This window comes from Panthera onca, chromosome A1, assembly GCF_046562875.1.
Source record: "Panthera onca isolate mPanOnc1 chromosome A1, mPanOnc1 haplotype 2, whole genome shotgun sequence".
NCBI classification, from domain to species: domain Eukaryota; kingdom Metazoa; phylum Chordata; class Mammalia; order Carnivora; family Felidae; genus Panthera; species Panthera onca.
In genome coordinates, this window is record NC_138339.1 from 25743373 (window position 1) to 25760168 (window position 16796).

The window sequence follows — 16796 nt, forward strand, 5'->3', positions numbered from 1 at the left end:
ATTTTTCTCAAAACTGCTACCCACTCACCTCCCGCTACCACCCCACCCACCCCCGTGACCCCATGCTTGGATGACCTGGGATCCTGCTTCACAGAGTAAAATAAAAAGCATCAGTTTAGTCTCTTGATTTTAAGATGCAGACACCAACCTAGAGTAGCACAAGAAAGATGATGGCAGGTCATAGAAATGTAAAAATGGGATTTGGCATATGACCGGGCCTCTGATACTGAACGATGGGGTTCACGGGTGTTCACTCAGTGCCCTCCACTGATAAGACTCCCTTGTTATTTGGGGCACCTGGGTGGCTCAGTCGGTTGAGCATCAGACTCTTGGTTTCAGCTTAGGTCATGATCTCACAGTTTATGGGATCAAGCCCCACATTGGGTTCTGGGGTGACAGGACTGAGCCTGCTTGGGATTCTGTCTCCACCACCACCACCACCACCCCCCCCCCCGCCCTTCCCCTGCTCGTGTGCTCTCTCAAAAATAAACATAGTACATAACCATCCTGCTATGTGTGGGTCTGTTTCTGCAGATCCATTTCTCCCTCTACCAGTCAGTGGCCTTATCACCAACTCTTCATACCTTTTCTTTATTAGAAACCTTATAGATGCTATTTTGTCATAACTTCGGCCTCTTATCACAGAATTTCTCTGGACATACCAGCTGCTGCCTGCCTGAATTTTTCCATATACACCCCAAAAGTCAGGTGCTGACCGGCTCACTCCTACTCAGGTAAAACTTCTGACAGAGAGTGTGCTTATTTGCTCATGTAACTCTTTTGTCTAAAGCCCAAACAAGAACACAAAGAGGGATGCATTTTAATACAGAAATAGCCCATTCTAGGAGTGCTGGAGAATGCATACCAGGTACAATACAATCTTAAGACCAAACTGCAGAGCAATGAAATGGGATACAATTTTTTTAGCAAAAGAAGTATGAAATGACAGTCCTGAAGAAAGCCACCTAAAGTCTTACCCTGGAGAAAGGGGATTGCAGGACAAAGTGGGCCCCAGAAAAAGCAGGAAGCACCCAGAATTGGAACCATTTACACTCCTCAGAATGGTAAGGGTAAGGAGGGGTGAGGTTGAAGAGGGGGGATTGTTCTGATTTTTCCAGATACCTGGGTCAGCCTAGATAGGGCCAAGGAACAACACACAAGGAATGGTCTGATCTGAAGGGAGCCCCCGCCAGATAGGACCCTACCACAAAAAGGCTGAGCTAATTCAGTAAGGGTTTAGCTGCCACAGCTCACCCACCCCAGAAAGGCTCCAGCAGCAAGTGCCACTCCACACACCCCCTTCCCAGTCCCCCCAAAGCAGCTATCTGAATGAAACAAGACTAAGATTGGCCACTATCCAGCTTTCTTCTCTCATCCTAAAGGATGAACCGAACACACTTAAACACAGAGACCTACCAACCAACCCTGAGCAAACAGCAAGCTTGGACAGGACGCCCACTAAAAACAATTTGGTTCAGCAAAGGTCTTCCTCATGAAGACAGAACTGGGAAAGGTGGAGGGAGGACACTGAAACACAATATGCAAAAGGCAGATAAATATAATGGGAGGACCACCTTGGGTATCAGAAGGTGATAAATTCAAACGGATTTGTATTCTCAATGTACTTAGAGTGTAGCTTCTAAGAAACAAGATCAAAAAAGAAAGAAAATCAAGTGAGATTAATATGGATCTGGTGTAACCAAGAACAGAAACTAAGAGACCACCTTACCAAACTAAAAGACCTAGCAGATGCATCAAGTCAAATCAAACTGCAGAAACCTAAGTCAGTGACATTGAAGATGAACTTGAAAAATGCTTAAAATACAATGGAAATGCACAAAGGCCATCCATAAATAAAACAAAAGTCCTGATGAAATGTTAGGTAGTAGAAGCCAGTAATGCATTAAGGAAAATACTAAGCCTAAGTGATGTTAATTCCAAACATGACTGGTATGAATTTAAGAAATCTTTAAATGTAGTTCGTTTTATTAGGACTATATATATATATATATATATATATATATATATACACACACACACATATATATATATGTTATAAAAGACATCAATAAATATTTTTTAAAGTTTGCATCATACTGTATTTTTTTATCATAAAGTGAATAGGAGGCTAAATTCAGAAACTATAAAACAAGAGACTCATAATTTAACCAGACTACATCCAAACTAAAAACAACTGGGGACTGTCCCAGCAGATTTAGGCAAGATAGCAGAACAGTGACATAGTGTTTTAATCTCCTTACCTCCCACCCATTCTCTGCTCCCTGCAGCTACCACACACACACACACACACACACACACGCACACAACTAGTATAGATAAACAATGTACTACAACAAAACTAGGTTTGAAAGTACCCCCACAAATCCCAGAATATACAAATAGGCAGGGACAAACTACTAACAACAGCAAGATGCGTGCAAACAAGGCAGAGGAAGCACCAGGACATCTGACAGCCCTTGAAAACCCCACCGTCCCCACCATAATCAACGTAATCAATAGGGGAGCAGAACCAGATCTCAGAAAGTAATCTGCCGTAGCTCTTTCCACTACACCCAAACAGAAGAGGCAGGTGTAGAGAATAAATACAGTTAGAAAAGCTACCCTGACCCACATCCCTTGTAAAACAGCAGCAAAAGTAATTTCATGTAAAAACAGGCAACAGAAGATAATCTAAGTAAAATCCCATACAACATTATTATAAGAACAAAGAGCCTGAGGCTCAAATACAATCAATCCCTATAGACAACAACAAAGCACACCAGAAAGACATGCTCAGGAAACCAGTGAAAACTGTAACCGAATGCCTCAAAAAAAAAAAAACATCAAGAAAATGGCATAAAATATAATATAAGCTGAAATTAGAAAAAAATTCAGAAATTGGTTATTATAATAAACCCAGTAAAAACAATTTCAGAAAAGACGAAACTAGAGTAACATCTTAAGATAAAAAGGGTGAGAGGCTTAAAGATCAACGGTAATGAGAAAAAAGAGCCCAGGCAGAGCAAATATAAGGAGCCGTAATAACAGTCCCCAAAGAAGAAAACCTAAACCAAGGGACAGAACAAACACTGAAAACTTTACTTTTCCTGAAACTTAGAATAAAAAAGATTTGACACTACACATTGAAGGAACGTACCATGTACTTGGAAATACTGATCCAGGGGCACCTGGGTGGCTCAGTCGGTTGAGCGTCCAACAGATCTCACTCCTTATGGGTTTGAGCCCTGGGTCCTTTAAAGGAGAGCCTGGAGCCTGCTTTGGATTCCGTATCTCCCTGTCTCTCTGCCCCTCCTTGGCTCGTGCTCTGTCTCTCTCTCTCCCTCTCAAAAATAATAAGCATTAAAAAATGTTTTTAAAAGGTAATACTGATCCAGAACAACCAACACCCAAACACAGTATGATAACATTATTGGGGGGAAAAAATCCTGTGGGCTCCAGGCAAAAAGAACAAGGCATTCATGAGGGAAAGAAAATCATATTACAATCAGACTTTGACAGTAATGCTTTATGCCAAAAAGAACACACTTAACACAGTGAAAAAAAAAAAAAAATCAAAATATGATCTAGAATGTTATCCAGACAAACTGACCTTCAAATAAAAAGGCTGCAGATAACCTGTCACCAGAATACCAACACTCAGGGACTATTATTCTCACAGGCCTTTCTGAAGAATCTAACAAATGAGCAAGACAACCAAAATGATAGGACAATGACATAAGGAATGGTAGTGAGCACTAAACATGTATTTACCTGAAGAGTTAAGACCAAAGAGTTAAAAGGGAGACTGTACTATATAACGACGATGTTCTTACAATGCAGATACAGCTCAAAGTGGAGCACTGACTTGTACACTCAAAAATGGTTAAAATGGTAAATTTTACGTTACCACAATAAAAAAGGAAAACAAAGTAAGTACGTCATAAGTTTACAGTGATACTTCTCATTTAAATGTAGAACTACAAAGGTTTTGACTACCTTCTGTCTTAAAGCTATACTTTTAAGTTTTCCATATCAAGAATCCTGGTTCTCATCAAGGAAATTAATTATGATAAAAGAATGTTTATTTCTGTAAGTCCATAATACTTAACGAGTCAGTCACCTTTAGAGAATGTTAGAGAACCAACTCTATTTTGAAACTCGGTAAAGAAAAGGTAGAATTTAGGGGGCACATGGATGGCTCAGTTGGTTGAGTGTCCAACTCCTGATTTCACCTCATGTCATTATCTCATAGTCATGAGATCAAACCCTGCACTGGGCTCAATGCTGACAGTGTGAAGCCTGGTTGGAATTCTCTCCCTCTCTCTGCCTCCTTCCCACACACGCACTCTTTCTTCTCTCACAATAATAAACATTTGTTAAGAAGGTAGAATTGGGGCGCCTGGGTGGTGGCTCAGTCGGTTAAGCGTCCAACTTCAGCTCAGTTCATGATCTCACAGCTCGTTGAGTTCAAGCCCCACACCGGGCTCTCTGCTATCAGCACAGAGCCCGCTTCAGATCCTCTGTCCCATTCTCTCTGCCCCTCTCCAGTTCGTTCTCTCTCAAAATAAACACACACACACACACACACACAAAATAAAGACTTTATCCTACTTTTCCTCTATGAATACTAAGAGGTAATAGCAATGATACAGGTGAAGTCTTATAAGCAAAGAAATGTAAGAATTAAAGTATCACCCCTCTGCAATCCCAATAAATCACTGATGTAATAAGAAATGACCAGTAAGGTTACCAACATCACAAAAGGAAAGAGATTAAGAGCTCCCTGATGGAAGAACAAACCACCACCTATGAAAAAGTGTTGCCCAAAGAAACCTGAATCTGACAGCCTCTAGATCCAATTACCAATACCTGGCAAGTACAAAAGTCAGAAAAACACATTAAACTACACCATGTGGAAACAACCTGCAAAATCCAAACTTTGAAAACTCTACAGGACAAGTGATCCAATTTCATCAGCAAATATCTTGCAAGGGAAAAAACAAGAGATAGATGTCAGGGGGAGACCTACATTTTAAGAGAAACCTGGGGTGGCTCAGTTGGTTGAGCGTCTGACTTCAGCTCAGGCCATGATTTCACGGTTTGTTGAGTTTGAGCCCCGACTTTGGGCTCTTCTGCAGTCAGCCTGTCAGCACAAAGCCTGATTCAGATCCTCTGTCCTCCTTTCTCGGCCTCTCCCCCTCTTGTACTCTCTCAAAAATAAACATTAAAAAAAAAAAAAAAACACTTAAAAAAGGCCATCAAATGAAAGATGAAAGGGGCACCTGGGTGGCTCAGTTGGGTAATAAGCATCTGACTTTTGGTGTCCACTCAGGTCACCTCAAGGTTCATGGGTTCGAGCCCTGCGACAGGCGCACTGTCAGCATGGGGCCTGCTTGGGATTCTACCTCTCTCTGCCCCTCCCCCACTAGCACTCTCACTCTCTCAGAATAAATAAGCTTAAAAAAAAAAAAAAAACAGGAAAATGAAACCAAACAAAACAAAATTATTAGAGATGCAATACTGGGTCAGAACAGTATTCTCAGGGATTATTAGGGAGACTAACTGGGAGGAAGCCTTGAACAGAGTCTGGATAGCTGGCAACATTCTGTCTCCTGACCTGGGTGATGGCTACAAGCATATTTGCCTTAAAATAATTTATTAGCCTATACATTTGCTTATGTGATTTTCCATGTGTGTTTTAATCAATACATGTGATTTTTAGATGTTATATTTAACTGTATCCCCAAATTCATACGATATATACATATCCCAAATCTGAATACCAGGCAGATCTCTTTAATAGGACAATTAAGGTCTGCACAGATTCCATGCTTGAGCACTGCACCATATACTTTTCCAAAGATTAAAAAACAAAAACAAAAAGAATCACCATATACCAACTCCAAAGACTGGGAAAACCAACTGCATCACAGACACAGGGTTAATACACATAATATATGGAAAGCCCTGATGAAGCAATACAAAAAAAAGATCAATGCCCCTTAAAAAAATGAAAAACATGAATAACTCACTTGGGGGGGGGGGGATACAAATTACCAATATAGTAAATGATAACCCCTGAATAAAATAATTTGATCATTCTCCTCTATTAAGCTCGGTAAAGACCAGAATTGATGATACCCTCTACAGTACTGGCTAAGGTCTAAAGAAACCAGCATTTACATTATTGGTGGAAATTAACATGAATCTTAGAAGTCAAACTGATTTTATCTTTACATTTTCAAGACCTACTGTTTGAGTAAATTCATTTCTATTATTCCTCCTACAGAAATCAACTATAAAGACATGGGGTGGCTCAGCTGGTTGAGCGTGCAACTCTTGATTTCTGCTTAGGTCATGATCCCAGGGTCATGAGACTGAGCCCCACGTCAGGCTCCATATGCAATGTAGAGCCTGCTTGAGATTCTCTCTCTTTCCCTCTCCCTCACCCACACTCTCTTTTTCTAAAATTAAATTTAAAAAGACTTTAAATAAATATAAAACCAGGAGAATAATCCAAATGTTCATTAGTGGCAAAGTTATACAATGAAGCCAAAAATGCTTAAAAAGAATGTGTGTTTATTCTGAAAGCTCTCCACAACATAAATGGAAGAAGAATATTGCATATTCCCATTATGATGCTAGTGGAAATCACGGTACAGCACTGGTCTACCAAGAGTAAATTCTAACATTCAACTGAGAAAGTATGTGTATCACTTTAACTATGTTACCATCCATACCCCTCTGACAGTAGCCCACAAGGTTATGTACATTAACACTGCTGCCTTGCCAGTGCTATTAAAGAATACAGAAAATTTATGCAAAATTTATGAGAGCCGGTGATATCGTCCTGGGACTCAATGGGCTGCAATGAATAGGAAATTACTCAGGTTGTCAGTCATATTGATCTGGATGAAAGTAAAATGGAGCAAACATTATCTGTAAATATATATAATGAGGAAATACAAGATGGAGAAACCACAGAGCTGGAATTAAACTTCATAAATACCTCACACAGACTTGTGACTACTGATTTCCATGTTCTTGGGGCAAGAGTGGCCACGACTCGCAGTCCTGGACCCTTATCATCAGGCTGAATGTCATTATTTACTGGTCCTGTATTGCCACTGAACCAAACACCAGCCCCTTTCACTTTCCTTTGGGTGATGACCAAACTCAGACGTTATATTTAAAAAGAGTATTGTATTCATCTGTTCAGAAACGATAGGAAGAACTGAATGATGGAATGTGTCTGAGACCACTGGGTAATCCTGTTTCTGCAGATCAGGAGCTTTCTTGGCCACCTGACATCTGACAGTGTCTTTTTCCTCTAAGAACATAGAGAACTGGCCAACTTTTTCACCCCCAAAAGACAATTTATGTTAAATTATACCAAGATATTAGAAGCAAGCAGGAATATCCTTCTATCACTGAATTCTGTACCACCATGAGAATTTTTGCATGCCTGCTCTTCTGCTCCTCTCTGTTAGAGAAAATCAGTCCCCTCCTAGTGCCAAAGTAAGAAAGGAAAAATTGTAGTTGAATGCCACGACTATTACTCAATTGCTCGGGATTAAAAGTTCAAACACTTGGGGCGCCTGGGTGGCTCAGTCAGTTAAGTGTCCGACTTCGGCTCAGGTCATGATATCACGGTCCGTGGGTTCGAGCCCCGCGTCGGGCTCTGTGCTGACGGCTCAGAGCCTGGAGCCTGTTTCAGATTCTGTGTCTCCCTCTCTCTCTGCCCCTCCCCCGTTCATGTTCTGTCTCTCTCTGTCTCAAAAATAAATAAACATTAAAAAAAAATTAAAAAAAAAAAAAATTAAAAAAAATAAATAAATAAAAGTTCAAACACTTACCGGGTAACCTGAGACTCAGCAAGGCATCCTCTCCAAGCTTGTCCTTCAATAAATGAAGATAGTAATCGGGGTTTGGGGAGCTCAAAACGAAGTACAGACTACTTTACCAGGCACAGAGTGTGCGTTCACCAAGGCTTGTTGCTCCCTTTCTGTTGGAGCCTTGTTCTAGATCAGGTTAGAGCACTGTTAAAGATCAGGTTAATTTAAGGAACACTCAACAATTAAACAGTATGTGAAGAGTTCAAGAAGCAGTAGATTCTTTACACAATAGACTTTTATGGAAGTTTTGTTATATTCAAACTCACTGACTGATTTTTAGATCCAAGCAGCATAAACCCATGGAAACACCGCTCCTACCACACAGCACAATTATTTCCATGGGTCCTATCATTTCTCCTTTAAAGAGGACTGTACACAGTAGCATTTTATAGGAGAAAAAGTTCTAGATAACATCCCCCCACCTCCAAATTGTACTCCACTTCCTCGCCTCTGGCTATAAAATATGTACTGCAGTTGGGGCCACAAACAGGTGGAGGTGACTGGGCACTCAGCTCTGAAACCACTGACAGAGGTTCAGACAAGGCCCTTTTCCAGCCTTGCTTGAGAATATAGATGCTGGCGACGAGGTGAAGAATATTTTAGAAAAACATCCATGATCTCACTTCTAAAAACTTTGCAAGGAAAAAAACAGTACATTTTCACCTGAAAAGAAATCCCAGGATAGAATCAGTTATCGGTTCAGTATTCACTTTATAAGGGAAAAAAAAAAATTAACAGTTTCCATACTTATTTACCACCAGTAGTGTCAATTTTAGAGGTAAAGGAGGTTATTTTAAAGGATAGGAAATCTTTTTCCATGCATTAAAAAAAAAGAGCCTGGCAAACTACTACCAATGGCCAGCTGCCTGTTTTTGTGAATAGTTTTACTGGTACACAGCCTCATCCACTTATTTGTATTGCCTATGGCAACTTTCATTCAAGAGTTGAGTAGTTGTGACATTACAAATGGCTCACAAAACCTAAATATTTACTATCCAGTCCTACAAGAAAAAGTTTGCCAGCCCCTGCACCAAAATATTACCACACTAGGGGTGCCTGTGTGGCTCAGTCGCTGGAGCGTCAGACTCTTGGTTTTGGCTCAGGTCATGAACTCATGGTCATGAACTCATGTGGGTTCAAGCCCCACGTCAGGCCCTGCGCAGACAGTGCAGAGCCTGCTTGGGATTCTCTCTCTCTGCCCCTCCCCCACTCATGCTGTCTCTGTCTCTCAAAATAAATAAATAAATAAATAAACAAACAAACAAACAAACTTAAAAGAAAAAAAAAGTATTACCACACTCAACTAAGGCTAAGTAAAAATTGGGAAGAAAACCATGGTAGAATACAAAAATACAAATGACATGCTTGCTCTGATTCAGGCACTTTCAAGATCATAGTTTATTTATTACTTCAGATAAAAAGATAGTATACATATTAGGGAATCCCTTAAAATTCAACTCTACAGTTATACACCATCTAGTACTTTTGCATTGAATGTTAACCAAAAAAATCTCTAAACACCTGAAAGCCCCACTATTAACATGAACTATGGTAATAAAAAATTTGACATTTAATTTGTTCAATATATAGTATTTACATTATGAAACCAATGCTGATACCATAAACAGTGATAAAGAAATAGTAAAAATAAACTTTAAAAAGCAAAGGTTTATATCCTTACAATGTGCTAATTATCATAATTGTATATAAAAATTAAAACATAGCAGAGCTTTCTGTTACAAAATTCTTAATCATCTGAGTTGTAGTCATTACTTGCTAACAATTTACATGCAATATCTGCTAAAACTGACATTTGATTTGTTTTCCCCCAAAAAAGTATGAGTAGATAAATGACATTTAAGAGCAGACATTAATTTACCTGTGGACAGAAAAAGAAAAAACTGTACTCAAGATTAGTACTGGTCACAAGCCTCTTCCCTATAGAAACGATAGAAACATTTAAGACCAAAAATAATCCCAAAAGGAGATGCATAGGCAAAGGGTGCCATGAATGGCACAGCTCAAAAAGTCTTGGGACCAATCAGACACATCTTTTCTCTTTCCTTCAATGATGAGAGGTCTATTTTGCCATCAAATAATACGGACTGAAGCAAGTGAGGGGCACCAGGTGTACAACGAATGAAATCTTGCAAAATACTAAGATGGAGGCAGGAGTGGCCAGAAGGGGCAATTTATATAGAATTCAAACTATATACAGCATATGTGGAATGCGGCCCACCCCGATCCGGCTTTGTGAAACAACTGGACCTTTAGGATTTAATAGTTAAAATTACAACAAGTGTAATAATACAATAGATTTACATGGGAAACAAAATCCAAGGGGCATTTTATATTATTTACTGTGTTGTTTCAATTTAAAAATAATTTTGCTAAGTATACATCTCAACTGAGGTCTATGTATAAAATGTCCTAATAGATACAGATATTTACCTTTGGTGAGTTAAAGGCCTTTTTGTGACTTCTGTCTGAATCGTAGGCAGAATGCTAGGTGTACGTGCACACGTGGGAAAAACTCAAGTTGAGGTAATCCAAAAGATGTGCGTGTGAGGAGACTGGAGTCACTTTGAAAGTCAAAGCGTGCCAGAATCCCAAAACAGGTTAACAGTGAGGATGGCAACAAGGAATGGATTGCCAATATGGCAGTAAAACTTTTTTTGAAAACAGAAAGAGGAAGGCCTCTCGTACCAGCAGAATCCTGCATACATACAAAAAAGAAAAGCCACCCACCGTTTCATAAAACAAAAGCCAATTACAGTGTGGAAAGTACAAACTGCAGAGAACCAGAAGTCAATAGAAGAAAACCTACTGGTTTACATGAGAGAGAGAACTTCGTTCTGAGCAGCTACTTGGTGAACGCTGCCACCACCGCCCACAGGACCTCGTTGGTGTTGGCCTTCAGACACTCCACTTCCGGATCTAAGTCGAGGAGCTGCCGTACTCTCTTGGTGGCTAAATCATACTGCTCGTCCAGAAGGGGAGCGAAAGCATTCTCCAGGACGTCGGAGGCGTGGGCTAGGTAAATGAGGGCCAGCAAGCGTTTGTCCATGCGGTGAGGGTCATTCACCCATTTGTCAAGAACAGCTTCCTGTACCTTCTTGATGAGGCGCTGCTTGATATTGTTGTTGGTGAGGGGATGTGTGGTCATGTCAAAGAGTAGGAAGTTCTGTTTCTCTGTTGTCAATACGCCCTTTTCCACCAGGTTTTTAGCTAATCGTTCCCGCACGTTTCTTAACTGATAATGCAATTTTAACGGATTCCATGTCTCACCTAAACAAAAGATTTCAGAAGTTAGAAATGACAGGTATTATACTGCTAACTTTATAAAGTGTACTACTAAAATAAAGAATACAATTTGATTTCCACCCCCTAAATAAATAAAAGAAAACCCAACTATTTTTCTTGTCAACTAAACCATGAACCCCTTGAGGGCCAGGCCTTTGGATTCTAAGCACCCGTCACGTTTTCAGGCACAACAGTTACTCAAAGGACCAAATTGAAAGCAGTCTTCAAACCAGGTACCCTAAGGTGCAAATGAGCTAAATACTAAATACATTCAGCCTCCCTCCAGCTGTTGTCAAAAAGCAACCAGAGCAAAATGTTTCTTTTCTATTTAGAAACACTAATGTGCAATAGAGACACAAAAGAAAAAAAGTTTCCTGATTAAAATACTATTCCAGAAACTGCTACATAACAGCCTGCAAAGCTAGGAAAGCCTGTTTGGACAAGGCTGTTCTTTGATAACAAATTAATACAAAGCCAATTCTAGAAGGACAAAACACTTTCACCATTTTAATCTGGTCACCTATGCACATTTCCTTTCAAGACAGAAATATTTAAAATAAAACCAAACAATTTTCACGAAGATAATTTTTTTCTCTACAGAAATACTGGAAGGAAATGTATCAAAATATTAACCTTAGTTTTCTTTGGGATAATGTGTGACAAATTTTCTTTTTTGTACTTTCTATATTTTCTGAATTATCTCTAAGGAACACATAACAATTTTTTTAATTTGAAAAAAATACTACAGCAATTTTCCAAACTGGGACGTGTTAAAGATCAACCACGGGCACTTTTGTTATATGAAAAAGCAATAAGGTTGAAAAAATTGTTTTAATGTTTATTTATTTAGAGAGACAGAATCCTAAGCAGGCTCCATGCTCAGCGTGGAGCACGACGTGGGGCTCAATCCCACGACCATGCGATCATGACCTGAGCTGAAATCAAGAGCTGGATGCTTGACCAACTGAGCCATCTAGGCTCAAGGAACCCCAAGGGTGAAATTTTATAATATTAAGAGAAAACAAACTGTATTGTCTACTACAGGACCCACTAGCCACATGGGACTATTAAATTTAAATAAATAAAAAATTCAGTTCCTCAGTTGTACTAACCATGTTTCAAAATGTTCAATAGCCATGTATGGCTAATGTCTACTTACTGGACAGCAAAGAAACAGAACATTTCCATAATCACGGAGAGTTCTAGTGAAGAGTGCGATCTTAAAATACATTACTATTTAGTTGACCATAAGCAGAAGTATTTTATCATATGACTTAACAATAAAGAATATGGGGCTAGGATAATCAGGCCTGGACTTCTACAATTAGACCCTTTGGCCTTCCATAAATAGAAACCTGGATAAAATATATGAAACAATTGCTTTCCAACACTAGTCAAAAGGCAGTCCAGAGCTGTGACCCTTGAGAGAAACCTAAGTGAGCCATACTTTTGCCCAAGCTTACTATCCGATAACACGTCCCAGGGAGCAAAGCAGGACAGAAGACCTCAAACAGAGCACAGAAGTTTTAAAACAAGCAGAAAAAAAATTTTAATTGAAAATTTAAATTAAACAAACTAGAAAGACAGAGATCAGAGTTCCAAGACGGCAAGGCAGCTGAAATACAAAGGCAGAGTACTGGAAAAGAGAGAGCTATGCAGAACAAGAGCTCTAGAAACCTGTACGGTGTTCCTTTGAGTCTGGTTGAAAACAAAGTCACACAAGTTAAGATGAGAAACTCTGCAGGGGTAGGCAAAGAAAAATTAACCAAAAGCTGTAAGCTGAACAACTGTAAGTGTTCACATGAGGCTGGGGAAAATTTGCGTGCCAAGTAGCCTGAGTGGAAAGGTCTCACTGAACATCCAAGATATTCAGAAGGGACTCCAGAGGATCACACCTTAGTACTAGGCCTAAACTAGCCTTTGAGAAAAGGCTATTCTAGACCTGGCCCAATAAAGCTTAAAAACAAACTGATCCACAAGTAACTTAATTGCCTATCAAAACAAATTTCAACATTCTTTAAACAACAGAATCCGGCATTCAACATAGCATTCACAATGTCCAGCAACCAATAAAAATCACTAGACTTGCAAAAAGCAGGAAAATGTGACCCAAACGGGGGGGGGGGGGGGGGGGGGGGGCGTGTTCAACAGAAACAGTGAACCAAATTAGACATGACCCAGAAATGACAGAGATGATGGGAATTCGCAGACAAGGACTTTCAAATGACAATTATAAATTTCTAAATAATTTAAAGGAAAACCTGAATGCAATGAAGAGAAAATAAGAGCTATTTTTTAAACGAATGATCTGGAAGTGACATTCTGAATTTATGATTCACTCTATAAAACTAGGGACTTGAAAAAAAACTCAAATAATGAAGGGCTGGTGCCATGAATTATTAAATTGAAGTCATCTCCTGCATTAAAAATATATATATATTCTTTTCCATAAAAACCCAAGCTTCCAAAAAAAGAAAAACAATCATTGCATTCAATTCCCTTGGTAACTTTGAAAAGGAAAAGAAAAAATATTTGGGGCTCTATTAGATTTTAAAACCTAATAGTATAAAAGAGAAATGTAATTAAATAATAAATTAAATTCTACTTATTTCAATTTCTAGTGTTAAAGAAACCCATACCTACATTTAATGTTAAGAAATTATTAAAAGTTACTTGATGAAGCATTACTGCCTAACAGTCGTACCAGGCGAGCTCTGGAGCCAGACTGGTTACATGTGAATTCCAACCTGGTCATTTACTAGCTGTGCAAACCTGGGCAAGGTTTCTTACCTTCTCCATTCCTGTTTCCTCATCTGTAAAGTCAAGATAACAACTCTACCCACCTCATCAGGTTGTTATGAGGATTAAATGAGTTAAAGACATATCCAGTTCTTAAAACAGAGCCTGGTAACAAGGCTAGTTATTATTTATTCATGCACAGAATCAGCACTCTGAAAGAATTTAATGTGTTCATAATGGCCTAAAAAAATATTAGGAACTAAGAATACAAATGTAAGATATTTCCAATTCTGAAAAGTTTTTAAATCAAGTGAAGGAAATAGATTCATAATATAATTAACAAGCCTGGCAAGAATAAGATGCGTAGGACCATAAAAACAGTATGAACAAGGAGCCTAGAGGGAGGAAGAAATTATTTGGGTTTGATGTAAGGGGCATTTCTAGGGAAGTTTCCGGGGAAAGAACTTTCAGGTTCAATCCTGCAATCCAGCAGGATTCTACATCCCATGAAACAAAGAGGAGCCTGCATTACAGGCAAAAGAAACAACAAAGTGGACAGGCAGTGACTACATGCAGAACATAAAGAGCCCTGGAAAGGAGGTACACATCTTTGCAAAATGTTACGACTTTCATTTTTTAAATGTTGTACCAACCCACTGTCCTCCCCAACTAATGCCTGCCTGCTGTACCTTTCACCAGACAGATTGGGGTTTGTTTTCTAGTATCATCGGCATGTGGTAGCAGCCTAAGACACTAAGCTAGAATTGGCTAGGTTGTGTTTTCTGACCGTCAGAAATTTAAATAAACACAAAATAATCAATAGCAAATTTATGTAAAAGCCCATAAAAATTATAGTTCAACTTTAAAAATAACTGTGTTTATAGTAACTGGTCAATTATCAAACAAGCACTTTTCCCTAGCAACTCATTAGTCAAATAGAAAGGTATTTATTCCATGCCCCCAGAGGGTATCTTGGCTATCTAGTTCCAAAAATGGCAGGGGAAGGGGGGGCAGAGGGGCGGGCGAAATCAAGATTATTCTGAGAAGCCCATAGTTAAACTTCTCTTTACAGATCTAAAAACACAAAATCCCTCTAATGCTGCTTTACAATGAGTTTTTTTCATTCTCATGGGAAATCAATGGGATTAGCAATTTACAACTCTGTGCTGAAGTCATACTGAGGTTTATCCTCACTGTATGCAAAATTAAATCTTATATATTACAACCAATGGAACAAGTAATGCTCATGAAGTTCGTGTGAGAAATTTCTCAATTCCAAAATATGCTAACTTACAATTTAGTGTTACTGCTAAAAATGAGAAGAGTCTAAACACTTCAGACTTACTTCAGATAAGGCATTCATTCAGACTTACTTCAGATAAGGCATTCATTCCATTTATGATTGGACCTTCTTCTGGCTATAGTTAGTTTCTGCCTCAGAGGAAGTAATAAAAAGGGACTCAGACATCATCTCCCTTTGCAGCAACTTCCTGGGAAGGGCAAATCTCTCATGCTCACTCCAATAAAAAGGTTATTCAGACTACCTCAGATATTTGAAAAACGGAAATCTCATGTGCAGAAGGCTGAAATAGTGCAGGTAATATGCAGATGTTGTTTACTATTTTTTAAACCCCCCAAAAAGGTACAATAAAATAACTGAGTGGTGAAAGTGTCTTGGCATCCTGACATTTCTGCCATTTATTTTAAGAAATAATAATAAATTAAGCTAAATCCAAAGAACAAAGTCACCTCTGAGATTAGCGTACTTAAGGCACCGGTATAAACTGGGATGGGAGGGTAGCTGGATGAGTGAAAACACAATTAAGATTTCCACCTAATTTAAAATGTATAGAATGTATTTGTAGTTCATTTTTTTGTAAAGGAAACTGAGAAGTCTATGCAGAGAGGACACAGTTCTTTATGTCCACTGCCCAAAAATTACTTCAGTGAAAATGACACACTGACAGGTACCTTAATAATTTTGCTGCAAAAAACTTCTATATTCCTTGACTTGTGTTACAAAACCAAAAGCAGCTTTGTTCATACATCTGGCAGTCTAGTGACGCCTTGTGATCAAACCGATCAACTACAAGTCTTAAGATTTTAGAAAGTCTAAAGCATATTAACAACACTAAGTAGTATTTGCCTCAAACATACGTATATTTGTTAACTTTTAAATTAATGAGATATGTAACTGTTTGAAACAATTGGCAGTTTTAGCATGTATAAATGTACAGTGTAAATAATAATATAACAAACACTTGGGGCCTCCTACCCCGGGGAAGTCAGGCCCCACTGTGCACTTAAGGTAACCAACCACCAGACCAACATGCTCTCTTCTTCACATATAATCTCAACTCTGCACATGTCCCTCAACAATGCAGCACAGTACCTAACTTCTAAAGGCCAAGCAGCAACCCCAGACAGGCCCACCAATCTCACCGCTCCCTCTAACCCCTCTGAACAAGAGCACTTCCCTCCTTCTGTCTCATTCTTACCCTTTAAAGACCTAATCCAAGTTTTGCTTCCTCCTCCAATTACCAAAGATCCCCACAATTTCTCTTCTCTGAGCGACTGTACTTTCAGAGAACCATATTGTTAAACCTTAATCAGTTATCGAATTATTACAAATACACAAGTGTTTCCCAAATGGATTTTAAGATTCTTCAAGCACTTCCTTGTTCACAGCACCTGTCAGTATAGCGATAAAAACTGGTATTTGCCACCACTCATTACCTGGAAGCAACTTAAAATTTTAAGAATTTAAAATTCAACAACTGAACATTTAAAAATGGTCAAAATGGTAAGTGTTATGTTGTGTATGTTTTACCATAATAAAAAATATGCTTTTTAAACAAA

At 38.9% G+C, this 16796-nt stretch overlaps 1 protein-coding gene across 1 annotated transcript in view; it reads right to left on the reverse strand.

The window, feature by feature from the left end:
- Window positions 1–9264: 9264 nt before the first annotated feature.
- The window catches only part of GOLPH3 (golgi phosphoprotein 3), a 48172-nt gene continuing 40640 nt past the window's right edge, over window positions 9265–16796 (reverse strand). The window contains exon 4 of the mRNA XM_060634422.3: window positions 9265–11183. Coding sequence (XP_060490405.1) covers window positions 10759–11183 — 425 coding nt within the window. The 3' untranslated portion in view covers window positions 9265–10758. The remainder of the gene's footprint in view (window positions 11184–16796) is intronic.